The sequence below is a fragment of the Amphiprion ocellaris genome, chromosome 22 (genome assembly GCF_022539595.1).
Source record: "Amphiprion ocellaris isolate individual 3 ecotype Okinawa chromosome 22, ASM2253959v1, whole genome shotgun sequence".
NCBI lineage: Eukaryota > Metazoa > Chordata > Actinopteri > Pomacentridae > Amphiprion > Amphiprion ocellaris.
Genome location: NC_072787.1, coordinates 13041131 through 13058407, shown reverse-complemented (window position 1 = coordinate 13058407; position 17277 = coordinate 13041131). Strand labels below are relative to the sequence as shown.

The following is a 17277-nucleotide window of genomic DNA, read 5'->3' as shown; positions in this document are numbered from 1 at the left end:
TTCGATTGCGCGAGTGTCAAAAATTCCGCAAGAATCATCCTAGTAATGAGATAATCAAAGTAATATATGCAAATCAGTTATGTTGCCAGCTTATCAAAACCGGAGTGCCCCCCCTTGAGTCTGAAGAAGTCCATTTATTCAGTTAGTGGCAATACCTTGCGCAAATGGCGCGATGCAAATGACAGTTGATTAGACTGAATTAAGAACCTCGTTTCTCCCTGACCTTGTCTGAGTTTTATGTAAATTCTTTTTTTTTCTTGCGTTAATGTAATAAAAATGCATTTTACACCTTGGCCTTTGTAAACCTGAACAATATTTTCCATGAGAGAAACAATGGTCAGCTTCAAATGCCTCCTATGGCTTGGATGATTCTCTGACTCTTTTCTGTCTGTCTGTCACAAATCGCAGTATATCTTGACCCCGGTGCAACTCCCACAGTGCCAGAAAGTGTGCCGTTATAACTTCCTTGCTGTGGGGGAGTGTGCCGTGAAGATAGACTAGGTGTGGGTGCCTCTGCGTGTGTGTCTTCATGTGTGCCTGTGTGTGTTTACACGATTATGTGTACTCGTGTGTACCATAACATATTGTCTAAGGGGACAGAGAGAGTGCAGTTGAGACTTCCTCTCTGTGGGGTGTGTGGGGCCTGTAGATGGGAAAGGAATAAATCCAATATAGATTGCAGGGCTGCGCTGCCTCCCGCTGGGGACCCTCAGACTTGCAGGCCAGGATCGAAGTGCTTTTCTCCACCTAAATTGGCCTGAGAGGCCGCAGGAGCAGCCAAGCTACACCCCCCAACACTGGGACTGCCTACGACCTAATGATGGTGCTGGGGACAGACACACACGTACACACCCGTACACACTGACAGGGATAGACGCACTTCCACTGACACACCAAAACTCACACACAATCATTCCCAGATTGATATAACATCAGTCACACTCTTGCACCGGCCAAACACACACTTTGACAAGAAAACCACACAGATATAAACACACCCTCCTCGTTCTCTGATGCTGAACACACTCATTCCTTGTCCAAAGACCATTCACCTCAAGTTTCCCTCTTCACATCGCAGGCCACCCCTCAAACCTACCAAGCTAAACTACAGATTTAGAGGAGGCATCCTCACTACCTGTCCACACACTCCAGAGGGAGGAGTGAATAGCATAACTGGCACCACGCTAAGTGTCTGGACTGATACACACTCCTGCCCTTTGGTTCCCCTACAAGGAAAACACCACCGGCTCCCCAATGCCATTACGCTTCCTGCCAAACATCCAGGCACTGCCGTTTTGGTTCTGTCCAGGGAGCTAATTCTATTTGTGATGAGGTGTCTGATGTGTCGCTGGGTCAAGTCCAGAGACAGTGTGACAGAATATCCTATAGGAGGACATTTGTGACTCAGTGTGGCCCATTATCTGCTCGCAGGGTATTTTATGTTAACTGTAGCATGCCACTGCACAGCTCGACCTGAATGCAAACACATTCATACATATTTGATCTGTCAGCTGGAGCCGCTTTGGTTTTAATGCTGCTCCTCCTATCATTTATAAATACAGGTTCTCTTCTGACTTCTTTTAAGCCATTTTACAACATTTTCCTACTCATGAGAAGAGCGAGATTTATCTCCAGAAACAGATTATTGCATAATGCTAGCTGCGGCTAACTCACCAGCTACAGCAACACTTTATTTAAATACACCGATAACACCACAACGTTAAAACTACCAACCTAATCTTGTGTAGGTCACCCATTGGGTCATAAACAGAAAGCCTCTTGTTGTGTCCTCAGGTATCTGGCAACAAGATATTGGGAGCAGATCTGTTGGTTCCTGTGATTTGCGTGGAGGGGCCTCTGTGGATGTTCCAGGACAGATGCTCAATTCAATCGAAATCGGTAGAGTTTGGAAGCCAGGTCAGTGTCTTGAGCTCTTTGTTGTGTTCCTAAGTAGTTTTTGCAGCATGGCAGCGTGTACTGTCTTACAATCTGTAGCTACTACCATCTGGACTCAGGGTTTCACATCAGAATGTTGTGTTCTAACAAGATTATCAACATTATTCACTTCACCTATTGGCGGTTTTAATGTTGTGGCTGATCGATGTAGCTCTCTTTCTTTCACAGATTGTGACATATTACTAAGACATAATGTAGTTACAGTGGGCTTGGCTGGTGGTTAAATCTGTTTTGTGCTAACTGCAAATTCATAAAGTTACAGCCATGCTTTTTGCTTTGTAGGGCAGAGCTCTCTCATCATGTTTTATTTGTGTTGTACATTCACTCATCTCCTGTGTCCATTCTGACTTATCTTCACTCCACCATCTTGCATCTTTTCTCCCCTTCCTTTTGTCTTCTGTTATTTTCCACTTTGTATTTTCTCCCTCTCATCTCCATCATGCCTCTCTTGTCTCTGGATGCTGACACACCTTTTACCCTGTTGTCTTCACTCCCCCACTTGTCACATTATATTATGCTTTCCTTACATCATTTTTTTATTGAAGAACTCCTCTATGGCTATGTCGAAAGCGACATCTCATTCTGAGATTGTTCTTGGTGTGTATAGTTACTGCTAGGCTGTAACTCATCACATGCACACCACAGCAGAGAATGCATACTAAACACCTTGAATGCAAAGACTAGCACATGTGCTACATAAACATAGACCAGAAACACATACACAACAAAATCCTTTTGACATCAATAATTGGTAAATCCTCTGATTAACTTGTAAGAATTGTCCTTAGAGTGCTTAAGTAATTGTGTTTGTGTGTGTCCTTTTTTATTGCATGCACCCCCCTCTCTTTAAAGCACATCTTTATAACCAAGCAATTCCAAAGCAATTTTCTCTGTGGGAGGAGAGTGTAATTTTCTATTCTGTGACACTGTGATGTGTAAGAAACTGGGAGCTGGTGCTAAAAGGTGTCTGTAGTGTGTGTCTTGGTGTGGGTGTGAGCCGCTTTAATGGCCAACGCGGGGCGGGTGGCGATGGTGGTGAGCGGGTGCATGTCAGGAAGGCCATCATTTAATGACTCCCAAATAGTGCCCTCCTCGTTAGAGCTATCGTCCTGGAAACACGAGGCTGTGAACCACGAGAGCGCCACACGCTGCAACAGTCTTTTATCTTCATATTAAACCATTTGCATAACATTACCGCGATAGATAAGATTCAGGAGATACTCAACCTACTCAGGGAGAGCCAGAGAGAGAGTAGACGCAGGAGACACAGAGAGGGTATACTACATGTCCTTGCAAATCTAATCAGCGTTAAATGGAGCTGTCAAATGTGTGTATGTGTGTGTGAGAGTGTGTGTGTCTGTGTGGTACTGGATGGCTCATGTCAGGAGTCATTTAACATTAAGCTGCAATAGTATATAACAGGGCTGTAATTACAAAATACAAGAATCCAAGCTATTTCTTGTTAGATGTGACATCTAAATACAGCAGTTGTTTACCAGTGATACACAAGATGAAGCCAAATGGTAACAATTCAGACGTCATGTGCACTTACGTGTCCTTCACAAAGTTCACTTTTAAGGTTTTACTTCTTAATGTGTTGAGCGAGTTGTAGTCATTGCAGCAGCTCCACAGAATACAAAGCAATTACAACAAATTACATTATGACCTTTTTTTTTTTTCAAAAATTGCTGATGTGGTTTGCATTGACGGTTGAATTTCGTGTGATATCAGCAGACGAACAAAAGATTCAATTTCATGGTTTGTATAGACACATCTATCTATACTGTATAAAATTGTGTTTCGCTTTGCTTTGTGTCTAAAAGAGTATATCTGACAGCTGCTTTTCCCCTGCTCCAAGAAGAATAAAAAGGAGCTGAAAGAATCTCATTACTGTCGAGAAACAAGAGCAGGACAGTGTGCAAGCACACATTAATTAGTTGTTCCTACTTGCTCCTGCCTGATTAATTTAATCAGAAGTACTCTTGATCTATATATAACTACCAGTATTTTAACCTCTATAGCTCTGGCTGTGTTTCTCTTTAAAGGTTTAATCATAGTCTGAGATCCCTGAATGAACTGTGGGCCACATAAATGGTTCATTTAGAAAACTATAGTGTATGTGTTGCTTGAAAAAGTTAGGGTTCATGCAAGATGTCTTAATTCTGACTTGCTAAGATTAAAACATACCATTGTGCTGATCATTTAAAAGCCCCTACACACTCATGGTAAACTCACACAGGCCTTATGCATATGTGGGCATGCCTAATGGACATTTCTGTGATTCTTAGACTAGCTTTGTTGCACCAGCAGACATTATAAAAGATCCATCCAGTGGTTTGTGGACTATTGTTTTGAATAGGTTGGGTTTGGCACGTGGCCATCTATGCATACATTACAGTGTAGTTTGTTACTCATAAGGCAGCTCTCACTTCAAACAGACTCAAATTTATGGTGTATTTTACTCTCAGTGGAACTATAATTTACAAAATGAACATCATGCTGTATTGAAGGAGGCTGAAAATGATCAACTGAGACCATGAAGTTACTAGAAAAATGCTTACTGAGTTAATGAATCCAGTTAGAAATAGAGTCAATCAGACTCCTGTTTTCAACTACAGGAGTCGCTCCCTGCTGGCCATTATAAAGAATGCAGGTTTAAGGCACTTCAGCATGAGAGATAATATGTCCACCTTTTACACACAGTCTGTGGTTGTACTGTTGAGGTGAAACAACGTATGCCCTTATAATTCTTGTATAACCTCCACCATAAATGTATCCATTATCAGTCTGAACAATGTAGTCATTGACCAATATGTATTTCTCTATGGCCGGTGTCAATGTGTATAGAGGAGCACTGTTCTAAAAATGCCAATATCATGTTGTTTTTGATGTTTTGCATGCAGTAAAAGTCATTCAACTATTTATTTTTGATAACAAAAAAGACCAAAAAAACTACTGAACTTAAATGAACATCTGCATTGTCTCTGTTTGCTACATAGTCTCTGTGCTGTGTCGCTGTTTACAGATTTATATATCTTAGCTCATCTAATTGTGACCTGTGCTTGCCCTATTTAAACACCTGTTTTGCAAAGTTTCCTGCTAATTTTAAACTTAACAGCCCCAGACCCAACGCAGCCCTTGTTCGCCATCCCTCTGATAATCAGCCGATGCAGGTGATCTCAGAATGGCATTTAATCAGCCGATTAATCAGTCTAACACTGGAACAGTGGTCCACTCAGGCAGAATAACTGCTGAAAACACCTGGGCGGGTGTACATAAAAAGGATTAGTTCACCCACATAACACAATACAGTTTCCCCAGATAGCCATGCAGAGAGTTTTAGTCTCGATGTTGATAGTTTGAGTGATTTATCTTTAAGATTTCTGCTACAACTACTCAAGCAAATGAGTTATGATCATGCTCTGTTTATTATAAGATGTCACAATAAATGCAGTCTGCGACGAGGAGTGCTTACAAAATTGCTCTTATGTCAATTTTACTGGGGTAGTGGCATTGGTATGGAAAAACCAAACAGGGGTCAGTACAAAAAACAAAATAATTTGCATGGCTAGATGTGACAATATGTTGTTTTCCTGTGTGTATTTTGGCAAAGTGATCCCTAAATAGTAAGAATAAGGCTTAGGGGGGGAAACATTGTATGTATATGTGAGAGTGTGGGAAGTTGCTTGTGGTGTGAAAGATTAAAGATGGCATCACAGTATAGAATAAGCTTGTAAGTGTGTGTGTGTGTGTGTGAGAGAGAGAGAGAGAGATTGCTTGTTTATGCATATGGGGGATAGACTGTGCCAGGTGAGTGTACCATTTACCATCAAGCTATTGAATTCAGCAGGCATCTAATAACAAAGCATTTATGGCCCACTTACGCATGCATAGATATAACTGTCAGTAGGCAACAACAGCGTCCTCTCTGCTGTCTCCAGCTATTCCTGCTTCTCTTAAAACACACAGGCACCATCCGGATTGGACCCAGATACTCTAGAATTCTATCATCAGACTCGGGGATGAAATTAAAATCGCTCATTTTCTTTCTCCATACAAGGAGCAGATCAATTTCCGGAGACTGGGACGTGATATTTTCCTGCCATTGGGCTTCTCGTCTTTGGCACAGCACCCTGACTGCCTGCCAGCGGGAGGCCCGGGTCTGACTGCACGCCTCGCCGGAGAACAGTTACTTCTGCCGCGGCGAGTTTATTTGCGCCTCGCTATGAGAATTGCCATCATTTACCCTTCCCCAACACCTCCCCAAAAAAGAAAAGAAATAGACAAGCAGGGGGAAGCGAGGCAAGAATGAGAAAGGCGAAATTGATTCTTTTTGATACATGCTGCATGGGGGACATTAGATACACCTCGTTTGACCAGCTATTCCGAGAAATGAGCTGAATAAATTTTGCGTAAACTAATGTATAGGCCTTTTAGGGGCCTTGTGCGGAAGGACTTGCTCGCCGCAGCATACAGAGGTTATCAGGCTAATGCTGGTTTTAGAGAAAGTTAATTAATCCGTGAAGCTGTACAGGAATCACTTTACATAAAAGAACAAGTCAGCCTGTGTTAAGCATGACTGAATTAAGAGAGGCGATGGCGCACTGATGTGGACGATTGGTGGCCTCAATTGCAGTGCAAACATTTCAATTTGCCCTCAGAATAAACACGAATTTATAAAAACGATAGACTATAGGGAATTTGGCAAGCTATACACTCCATTAAATAGATTTGTATTACTTGTTCTGCAGGACGTGACGATGTGCATGGTGCCATTGTTTGCACAAGCAGTGCGTAAAAGGTCACCACAATTTGACTATGATGAAAATGTTTTGTGTTTTTTTTGATACAATTATTAGCAGCTTATTTTCTTTATTTCACTAAACTCTCAGAATATCTCAGTTACAACATATTAGGAGTTTCTGGTCGCCGCCTGAGCTGTTCTTAGAAAAAAAAAATCATTTCAGGATGGCGGTTGTCTGTGACCACAGAAACCATTGTTTGCGATGTAACCCTTCCTTCTCATGAAAATGCACGTTACCTGCATGTTGCACCGTGGGCTCTTGGTTCTTGTTTGCCTTGGCAGTGACTCTGGCCCTTCTTTGCGCACATTTTGGCCATCCAACCCGTCCTCTCCCCTCCGCATGACACCCAGCTGTTGCGTCACGGAGCCAGTCAAGGCCTAATTAAACCCATATTGAGAAAGAGCATAAATCCGGCCCACTTTTCCACCCAGTCCACACACACACACCGGCATGCACGCAGCCTGAAGTGGATTTTGGTCGGAGGGGGATACATAAAGAGTGAGACTGGGAGAAACTGCAAGTTAATTTGTAACCTCTGAAACACTAAGCAGCTGCGAAAACTTTTAACAGACTGCGCAATGGCTGGACTTAAGGTAAGAAGGCAAATGCTTTAACTACAGCCATGTTTTACATGTATACATGTTTGTCATTGCTTGGGAATGGAAACTTTTAACAGACTGCGCAATGGCTGGACTTAAGGTAAGAAGGCAAATGCTTTAACTACAGCCATGTTTTACATGTATACATGTTTGTCATTGCTTGGGAATGTAGTGCTAGTAAAGCACTACATTTTCAGAACTGTCTCTATGACTGTGGATGAAAGTACAAACACCCTGCAGTCTTTAGTATTTAGAAAATACTCAAAACGTTGCACCCCGACTGTTGTTTGTACATCCTGCATCAGAAATGTGCAAAATCAAAGCGTTCATAGCTGTCATAGCAGCAGACCAGAAGGTTGGAGAGAGGCGTTCCCTCCAACCAATCAGAGCGCAGCATTCAGCATCTGCCCAGATGTGGACTAAGAGGCTTGAACAGCTCAACTGAGTTTTACATATTTCAAAAGAAAATCTAAACTTGAAAACCATTTTCACATTATTTTTGTATTGCCGCAGAGCTATAGCTACATAAATGTTGCAGTTATTCCAGTATGGTGCATTTGCTTTAGTCGTAATCTGAATGAAGCACTGTATTATGACACCTACTGAACGATATTCAGCCTTAAATATATTGATAACTTAAAAGCTAATATGTTTGGCAGAGGGGAATGATCTCAGTGTCTCTACAAAAGTGTAAAACAAAGGACTTTTAGTATAAAAGTGAACAAAATTCCTTCTCTGTGTGATGTAAAAGTTATTTCCAAGTCCTAGACTCCAGGTTTTTGTTTTTGTAACTCCAAACAAACCCTTAAAATGAATGAAATCCTGCTTCACATAACATTCTTTCGTGAGGGTCACACTGGAGCCTCAGCTTTAGTCACATGGACGCGCACATATGGAAACCATCCATGTCCACGAGCGTGCTCTTTGCAGACTAACAATGACTCAGCAAGATGTGTTTACATTGTGCCAGGTTCATGTTTTTCTATTACAGGGCTGCCGATCACTGCTGGTGTGCGATAGTAGAGTAATAATCCTGTCAGAATTGACATATTGATCAAAAAGTACTTTGAAGGATGTGCGCTTAATTAGCCTGTTTCAGTAACACAATAACACAAAAATAATGGATGACTGCAAGGGGGGAAATTTGGCATAACTGCAGTTTGTTTTGTGATAGATCTAATGTGAATCAATATGACAACAATTAACAAAAAGACAAGCCTTAATGACAAGCCTTCAAATTTAATTATAACCAGCATGAAGACATTTATCCTGCATTACAATGAAGCCGCATGATGTATTTTTTATTTTTCACTTTAACTTGCCTTCACATGAGTGTTTGTCTGTCTCCTTCAGTACCTGAGTGGTTTTGGGAATGAGCTGGCATCTGAAGACCCTCGTTGTCCTGGATCCCTACCTGAGGGACAGGTAGCACACAAAAACACACGCAGTGCTCATTTGGCATTCACTTTATCAGCTATTTATTCATTAATTTTGCTGAATTTTGTGCTTAGGTGAATTGAATTTATTCTTAATGGGACGCCACAGCAATTAAGAGGCATTACTCGTCGCAGTTTCAGAGGAAATATCAAATATTCATCCTAATAGATTCAGATTCAGCTCCAACACATGGACTATCCACTTTTTTGTGGCTGCAAAAAAAGTCCAACACAAGATGAGAGCCACAAAATCTAGTAAATGTAACAAAATAAGCCTGAGTTAGAATGTTTTCTTCTATTGTGATTTTCATTAATGGCTTCAAACTTCATGTATCTTTATTTCTGACTGAGTTTCTGTCAAACCTCCCAGTCTGATACACCACATAACATGCAGCGTAAACATTCTGGTGATGTATTGTGTCTCCACAGAACAATCCTCAGGTTTGTCCATATGGCCTCTATGCTGAGCAGCTCTCCGGCTCTGCCTTCACCTGCCCACGTCCCACTAATAAGAGGAGGTGATCGTCTTTGTTCGAGGCTTTAATCAGCCCATATAAACCAAATGGATCATTTGCATTATAATAGTAACAATACACTCATTTCTTTCTAGCTGGTTGTACCGCATCATTCCATCTGTTAAACATAAGCCTTTTACCAAAGCATCTTGTGGAGATCTAACAGAGAACTGGAATGAAGTGGAGCCTGATCCTAACCAGGTATATCAGCAACAACAGTCCCTGATTTTGGATTAGATTTAATATGTGAAACTGGGACCATTGTTAAACCCCTAAATAAATGTTTAATATTTTTTAAGAGTTGAAGGAATAGATTGAAGTTAAAGTTGCAGTCTCAAGGATTTACAATAAAAATTAATGTCTGTTATCTCTCACCAAATGCAGTAGCACAATGCTGATTAAATCAATGACCCATAATGAAATTATGCGAAAGTCCTAACATTAACAGTATTACAAATACTGATTTAATTACCAAATTGGAACCTCCATCGATGAAAAATGAAGTCAGAAAACCCACAGTTCCACAAATACCCACTTGAGGCTGCTTCCAAAAGCGAGTCAATCCCCATAGAGTTCCATATTAAAATGTCCAACTTTATAGCAGAAATAAACATGTTTACAGCCTGGTACGAAAACGGTTTTAATGTCTATAGAAAATTTCCATTTTCATTGCAAATGTGCAGGGGTGAAGTTTTATCTAACTTAACCGTATAAATTCTATTAAGGCATGAAGTTATCCATAAGTAACGGTGTGACCATCACCCAGCAGTTGCCTTTCTGCCAGAGAGAGTAGGTGAAGCTAATGCAGCAGATTCTCTCTTCAGCTTTTCTTGTTTCAGAAGACATTCCTTTTTTGCTTTCATTTGTGGTGCCCTCAAGTTGTTATGGATGTATGGTCGAGGTGCCAACTGCCATTTGCCTGTCAATGTCACACATGCAACACTGATTGAATCTCTGGGAAAATGAGGTTCAGAATCGTATCTATGATTTCCAATTCTCATTGTAGGTGCCATCAAAGACAACAAATCAGAGATCTACGGGACTGCCAGTTTATTGCACTTGTTCTCGTTCTTTAAAAGAGTTAGACTTAAACATTTGGGAGTTATAATGACCGGTCATAATATTGATAAATGCCAGAGGGCTGAAAACATTTTGTCTTTTGTAAATAAGGTGATTTCTTTTCATTAAGCGTGATATTCCTCTGCCGTCTTAGGTAATACAATAAAGATAAGTCCACGGTCATTTAGTGTAGATAGCTGCATAGACATACATGACACCACCTTTTTCTGAATGCAGGCTGATTACTTCAAACTTGTTTTAAAAAATGACAAAAATGTGCAAGTGTCTGTGTTTATGTAATATCTCATTGCTCATAGTGAGAATCTAACTGAAGAAGTCTCAAATCTATCCCTGCACTAGTATCTGGATTTACAGCATAAATACATTCTGATTTCCTTCACAGCTGCGATGGCTGCCATTCGCCATCCCCAAATCTACAGAGAAGAAAGTGGACTTTGTGGCTGTAAGTCTACCTTTTTTTTCTTAGAATAATTTTTCTTTCACAAAAAAAATTCTCCATTCATTAATTTTGATTGTGTGTTTCAGGGTCTACATACTGTCTGTGGTGCTGGTGATGCAAAATCTCGCAATGGCATTGGGATCCACGTGTACACCTGCAACACCTCCATGGTTGACAGGTGAGCATGTACTTGCATGCAAATGTGTCTCGTCGTGTAACAACTAGATGTATTTTCACAAATTAAAAATATTAAGTCCTTGGTTACGCTTCGACAATGATTCCAGAGGTCTTTTTTTTTTTTTGTTCCAGTTGCTTCAACAACTCAGACGGAGACTTTCTGATTGGTGAGGGAAAGGGTTGTTGATGTTTTCACTGTCATCTGTCACAAGAGCAATGATAGCTCAATCCTCAGTCCATCGTCTCCCTCAAATTTTCTTCCCTTTGCTGCTCTCTTTGTCTGTTTGTGTCTCCAGTCCCCCAGCAGGGTGAGATCTTGATCACCACAGAGTTTGGGAAGATGATGGTCGAGCCGAACGAGATATGTGTCATCCAGGTGGGTTGTATGTTTTTCGTCTCCCCGGTTTGTCACAGAAATCTACCATTGTGTCTGCCCCCAAACCCCACTTACCATATTTAGAGGCATGGTTTGGTGCTATTCAGAGGTGACCTTAAAATAAATAACAGTGGAATAGGGTTTTAAGCTACAGAAAGCCTGACCACAAGTATTGCAGCACGTGTATTTTTCCAGACACATTAGTCTGTGAACCCCTAAGTCCTCTCAGCATCGATGCAGCCCACGTTTGATACGTAACAGCACAAAATTTCCTCTCACTGCCACTTTTCACATTTTTTTTCTCCAGCAAGGGATGCGCTTCAGTGTGGATGTGTTTGGAGAAACCAGAGGCTACATACTGGAGGTGTACGGAGCCCATTTTGAACTCCCTGACCTGGGACCTATAGGTTTGTGATCATATATGTGAATGTGTGCAATATACAATAAGTATAGAGTTTAACATCAGTATTTCATGGCAGTTTAAGGAGACTAAAGGTCTGGAGTTGATTCCAAGTGATGAATTTGCATTTCATAGCTGTTCAGGCAAACTCTCAATGTGCTTTTCAAAGAGGTGCCAATGCAAGTAAGGAGGCCATTATTATTTTTGAAAACACAAATCAGACCCATCAGAGGGAAATAACAGAAACTTTAATAGTGGCCAAAACAAGAAGTGGGTATATTCTTAACACGAAAAAATGCACTGGCTAGATCAGCAACACAACAAAGGCACGGACGACCACAGAAGACATTTAAAGTTGATGATCGCAGAATTCTTTCCTTGGTGAAGAAATACCCTTCACAACATCTAGCAAAGACAGTATCACTCTCGAGCATGGCGGCATCATTGTCAAAGTACACACCCAAAAGTGGATGTAAATACAAGAAATTTACCTCAACATGCAATCCACCTGTATCACTCAGGAACAGAAAGGTCACTTTAGACGTTGCTAGAAAACATTAAAAAAAAAATCTGCCCACCTCTGGAACAAGATTGTTCAGACAGATGACACCAAGATGAACTTGCAGTAGAATGATGGGAAAAAAATAATACGGAGAAGGAAATGAATGGTTTATGATCCAAAGCAGAGCACATCATCTGTCAAACACGGCGGAGGCGGCGTTATGGCAGCGACATGTGTAACTGCCAATGGAAATGGGTCACTGGCGTTTATTGATGATGTGACTGCTGATAGAAGTAGCAGGATGAATTTTGAAGTATATAGAGCTTCGCCTACAACTCAGATTCACTCAAATGCTGCAAAACTAATAGGGCAGATGGATAATGACCCAAAACATACAGTGACAGCAACCCAAGAGCTCCGTAAGGCAAAGTAATAAAATATTCCTTAAAATGCTTTTTACTTATTGAAGACAAAACAGTGCAGAAAGACTCACTGACAAGCAGAAATTGAAGGAGGCTGGAACAAAGGTCTGGTGTTTTTAAACGGAGGAAACTATCTGAGAAGTATTTGGTGATGTCTATGTGTTCTAGACTTTAGGCTTTCATTAAGTGTAAAGGATTTGCATCTAGAATTTAAAATATGTCCTACAGTACCATTCAAAAGTTTGGTGTCACTTAGAAATGTCCTTATTTTTGAAAGAAAATCAGTTTTTATCAATGAAGATAACATTATATTAATCAGAAATACAGTCCAGACATTATTAATAAGGTAAATGACTATTCTAGCTGGAAACAGCTGATTTTTAATGGAATATCTACATAGAGGTACAGAGGAACATTTCCAGCAACCATCACTCCTGTGTTCTAATGCTACATTGTGTTAGCTAATGGTGTTGAAAGGCTGATTGATGATTAGAAAACCCTTGTGCAATTATGTTAGCACATGAAGAAAAGTGTGAGTTTTCATGGAAAACATGAAATTGTCTGCATGACCCCAAACTTTTGAACAGTAGTGTATATTTAAAATTATGATGGTTTGTCAAATTACTTTTAGGTCTGTGACTATAGATGAACTACGTAAAAATCCCAATACTTTAGCTGAACCCGTTGAATTACAGCTAAACATCTACATTTCAGTCATACCTTGATTACTTCATTTCAAATCATTGTGGTCAAAAGAGGCAAAATTGCTCTGTGAAGTCTGCACACTAACCTCTTTACATAGGTTTCTCATAATATCCTATTGCTGTCTAGTCTGTTCACCCTTTTCTCTGACAGTCTGTGCAATTTTCAGCCAGTCAGTGAGTCTTCTGCTCAGTCAGACACAAAATTATTACACATGTTCATTCTCAGAAACATGACTCCTGATTGGTGTTCATTTTCACGTGGCATCATCATAAAGCCAAAAGATGATTTTGTCCAACGTCTCAGCTGCACATTGTGTTAACATGCTAAACTAGTACGTTAATAAAAATGGTGAAAAGGTTGGCTGTATTCGAAGTCGCTCCCCGTTCACTATGCAGTGCATTGGCTCAGTTATCCACTATGATCATGTGTGTTTGTTTTGCAGGAGCCAATGGTCTGGCCAACCCAAGAGATTTCCTGTGTCCAGTCGCATGGTACGAGGATCGCAAAGTGTCCACTGGTTACACCGTCATCAACAAGTACCAGGGGAAGCTGTTTGCCTGCCAACAGGTGGTTATTGTGACATTTAAGTCCGTGCTTGTCACTGTACTCACACATGTACACGCTTGTCTGACAGGGACACACACATGCAGCATACTTACCCTATTACCCCATTCAGGTTTGCATTTGCTTCAGTTAACACCATTGAAGTGCCATGGCGACTAACAGGAAACTGTCCAAATGAAGCATATGATCCATTAGCTTCTCCTGCCGCCTGGATTTCCATCCCTGATGATTTAATATCAAAGCGTTAGCTGTTATCCATTCAGCAGGTTTCCGCCTCGACTCCCTTATGAGTCTTAATCACTCATAATTAGTTAAGGCATTCTGGAGCTGCAGACAGTGTACCTGTGAAGCTTTGCTTGGTAGGAAAAACCTTTTCCAAGTTAAGCATTAATTTCACCATATTTCACTCAGGGAATGATCCTCCCCCTCCCGAAATGTCCTGTTGGGCGCATAATTGGATCGACACATAATGTCTGACAGGAGGTTTTTTACTGAGACAGGGAGGAGGTGGGAGGAGAAATTTGTCAGGGGAGGGGGTTGTGGGGTTGTAACCGTGGAAACCGTGTCAAACCACACTGTTATTATTCATCGTAAGAAGTACACTGGGGCAGGATAGTGTCTTTTTTGAAGCAAAGCAAACCTTTTTCCATCTTCCTCGCTGCCTTTACTTGAGCAGTTATGTGCTGGGGGTCAGAGGCGACACTCTTTTCCCGGTGTCCACCCTTCCCCGAGTCTGGAGAGCGAGGCTACAGGGGTAAGAAAATAAGATTGGGGGGGACACAGGCCTCATCTCAGGGAAGATGCTGCTGCTCCTGTCTGGTCCTGCTGTTTTGTTCCCCCGCAGAGTGCTGAAATTGCTCAAATTAACTTATTATTTGCTTGACTGGGCCAATATGTTTGTGTTTTGTGTGCATGTGTGTGCAAGTGCTTGCTCTCCTCCATTTTTTTCCCTCATTTTAATCAAATGTAGTGGAGTTATTACAGATGAATGTCCAAGAAATTACCTGCACTGGGTTTCCCAAAGGCCTTTTTGTATGGCAACTGCTGTCAATTGAGTGTGTGTTAAGTTGTTTTTTATGTTTATTAGTTAGACGATGCCTATGAATTTACTTATGCACATTTGTATGTATGTATATGTATTTGTCAGCTTTTATTCTTAGTGTGTATTGGCTGTTTGTGTGTGGAAATGTGCGTGAGCATGTGTGGAGGGAGCATGGAGGTCAGTATGGAGGCAGCTTGAGTTGTAATGAACTATATTGATTTTAGAGCTGCTGTTGAATGTCTTTCTTGCAGTTACATTATCAGAACAGAGAAACTATATAAAATTGCTGTGGTTTTAACAATCAAGATAAAGAAATATCTCTGCACCCACTGTTGCTGCTGCTCCTTCCCCCCATAACTGCGCCACTGCGAGCGTCAAAATGCTCAAACTTTGGGAAAGTTTGATTGTGAAGCCAATTACCCCACAATACCTGGAGCCTCGTATCACAAAGAACAGGGGGAATGAAAGAGAAAAAAAGAATGAAAGAAGCACACCCTCTTTCACAATCAACCCTTTTCATTATGACCAGTTTTTTTCTCTTTATGTCAAGAAGTACTCTCTGGAAATTTAAGATTACAAAGACATTATTCATTGTTCCTTTTTCCCTGTGAAAAGCTCAATTTAAAGTCCTTTGTGTTTGTTGCTTGGGTAGACTCCTCTTATTTGTTTTGTTCTGTGCTTGGCACGTAGGATTTCTCTCCATTCAATGTGGTTGCTTGGCACGGGAACTACACACCTTACAAATACAACCTGAAGAACTTCATGGTTATCAACTGTGTGGCCTTCGATCACGCGGTGAGAGTTTAAGCGCACAATCAATCACATCATTTTTAATATACATGAGCACACTTTGCTCATTTCTGATCCCCTAAATAGATAACCGTGCCCTTAACCATCACCTATTCATTTAATTTTCAAATAGGATCCATCTATCTTTACCGTGCTGACTGCTAAATCGACACGACCAGGTGTGGCCATTGCTGACTTTGTCATCTTCCCTCCACGATGGGGTGTTGCTGACCACACCTTCCGTCCACCGTACTACCACCGTAAGACCACAGCGACACACCGTGCAACACTGAAGTGGTTTGTTTGCATTTTCTAGTGCAGGAGAGGCAGGCAGAAACAATAAATCTTGAGAGTTAGTGTTAAGACAACTGAATTTGAAGGCTAATTTAAATGGAAATTCTGTCTAGCGAGTGTAGTTTGAGTCTATTATGGACTGAAACAAATCAGCCAGAACTAAAACGTCCATTTACCCAGCCAGTATCAAGACAGTAAGTGAGAACAATCCACCTGCTGTATGACTCATTTCAATGGAGGCCCCACCACAGTCAGATACCTTTTGTCTGCTTTTATCACAGACCAATAAGGCCATCTAGTGGAAATCAGTGCTCTTTCTACAGCAAACTGTACACAGTACAGTGCTGTATTACAGCGCCACCTGCTTCTCATTTTAGGTAACTGCATGAGTGAATTCATGGGTCTGATCAAAGGCCATTATGAGGCCAAAGAAGAAGGTTTCCAGCCAGGAGGTGCCAGCCTTCACAGCATAATGACCCCACACGGCCCCGACGCTGACTGTTTCGAGAAGAACAGCACCGCTGAGCTCAGCCCTGAGCGGGTGGCTGAAGGAACCATGGTAAAAACAAAATATACTGTATATTTTAAATGTGAAGGTTAACCAGAGAAAATTGGACGTTCAGGATTGTGATTTTGTAGCACAATCACATCTATGCAATCAGGGATTATATGTCTCTTGCCCTCTCCTTCTTCCAGGCTTTCATGTTTGAGTCGTCCTTCAGTATGGCAGTCACGAAGTGGGGTCTACAAACGTGCCAGAAGCTTGACAAGAGCTACTACCAGTGTTGGGAACCTCTCCGCAGCCACTTTAACCCCAACTGGAAGCCAAGCACACAGTAGAACAGTTAAGTTCAAAGAAATTTAAACCAGATTGCCAAAACAGATCTTATGTGAAAATAAAAAATTGAAATTTCACTTTATTAAGTACAACTACGAAGAATTCAATAATTGTTGTGCTTGGCTTTGTGTTATTTGTTTAGATCTGCTGACAAAATTACCGAAGGAGTGTAGTCTTTTCATTCTGGCAAACAACTAAGATTGAAGTTGCACAATAAAAATAATTGTTGCAACACCTTACATGTTTTTTTAAAGTCATAATACATTCTGTCCACTCCTCTCCAATCTGCCTCAGTATACTGCTTAACATGCAGTTCTAGTACTTCTGTATGTGCAGCA

General features: G+C 41.1%; 1 protein-coding gene across 2 annotated transcripts; it reads left to right on the top strand.

Moving 5' to 3' along the window:
- Window positions 1–7189: 7189 nt before the first annotated feature.
- Window positions 7190–17178, top strand: hgd (homogentisate 1,2-dioxygenase). Of its 2 annotated transcripts, none has more exons than XM_023297785.3 (14): window positions 7190–7354; window positions 8714–8785; window positions 9226–9314; window positions 9407–9512; window positions 10774–10833; window positions 10917–11008; window positions 11140–11174; window positions 11304–11383; window positions 11691–11790; window positions 13855–13979; window positions 15709–15813; window positions 15941–16067; window positions 16479–16660; window positions 16798–17178. In XM_023297785.3, exons 1-14 carry the CDS (start codon window positions 7340–7342, stop codon window positions 16939–16941), a joined length of 1332 nt encoding a protein of 443 aa, XP_023153553.1. In that variant the 5' UTR covers window positions 7190–7339; the 3' UTR covers window positions 16942–17178. The 2 variants fall into 2 exon arrangements, with proteins under 2 accessions (XP_023153553.1, XP_023153554.2); XM_023297786.3 differs by lacking the exon at window positions 7190–7354 and adding an exon at window positions 7376–7460.
- Window positions 17179–17277: the final 99 nt, after the last annotated feature.

What these genes read in the sequence shown, in the direction of transcription:
- hgd (XM_023297786.3), top strand. Translation starts at nt 7,401, where the DNA reads ATGTTTGTCATTGCTTGGGAATGGAAACTTTTAACAGACTGCGCAATG. An exon ending in GCGCAATGGCTGGACTTAAG is followed by an intron (nt 7,461 to 8,713) that starts GTAAGAAGGCAA and finishes TGTCTCCTTCAG; the next exon opens with TACCTGAGTGGTTTTGGGAA. An exon ending in CGTCCCACTAATAAGAGGAG is followed by an intron (nt 9,315 to 9,406) that starts GTGATCGTCTTT and finishes ATTTCTTTCTAG; the next exon opens with CTGGTTGTACCGCATCATTC.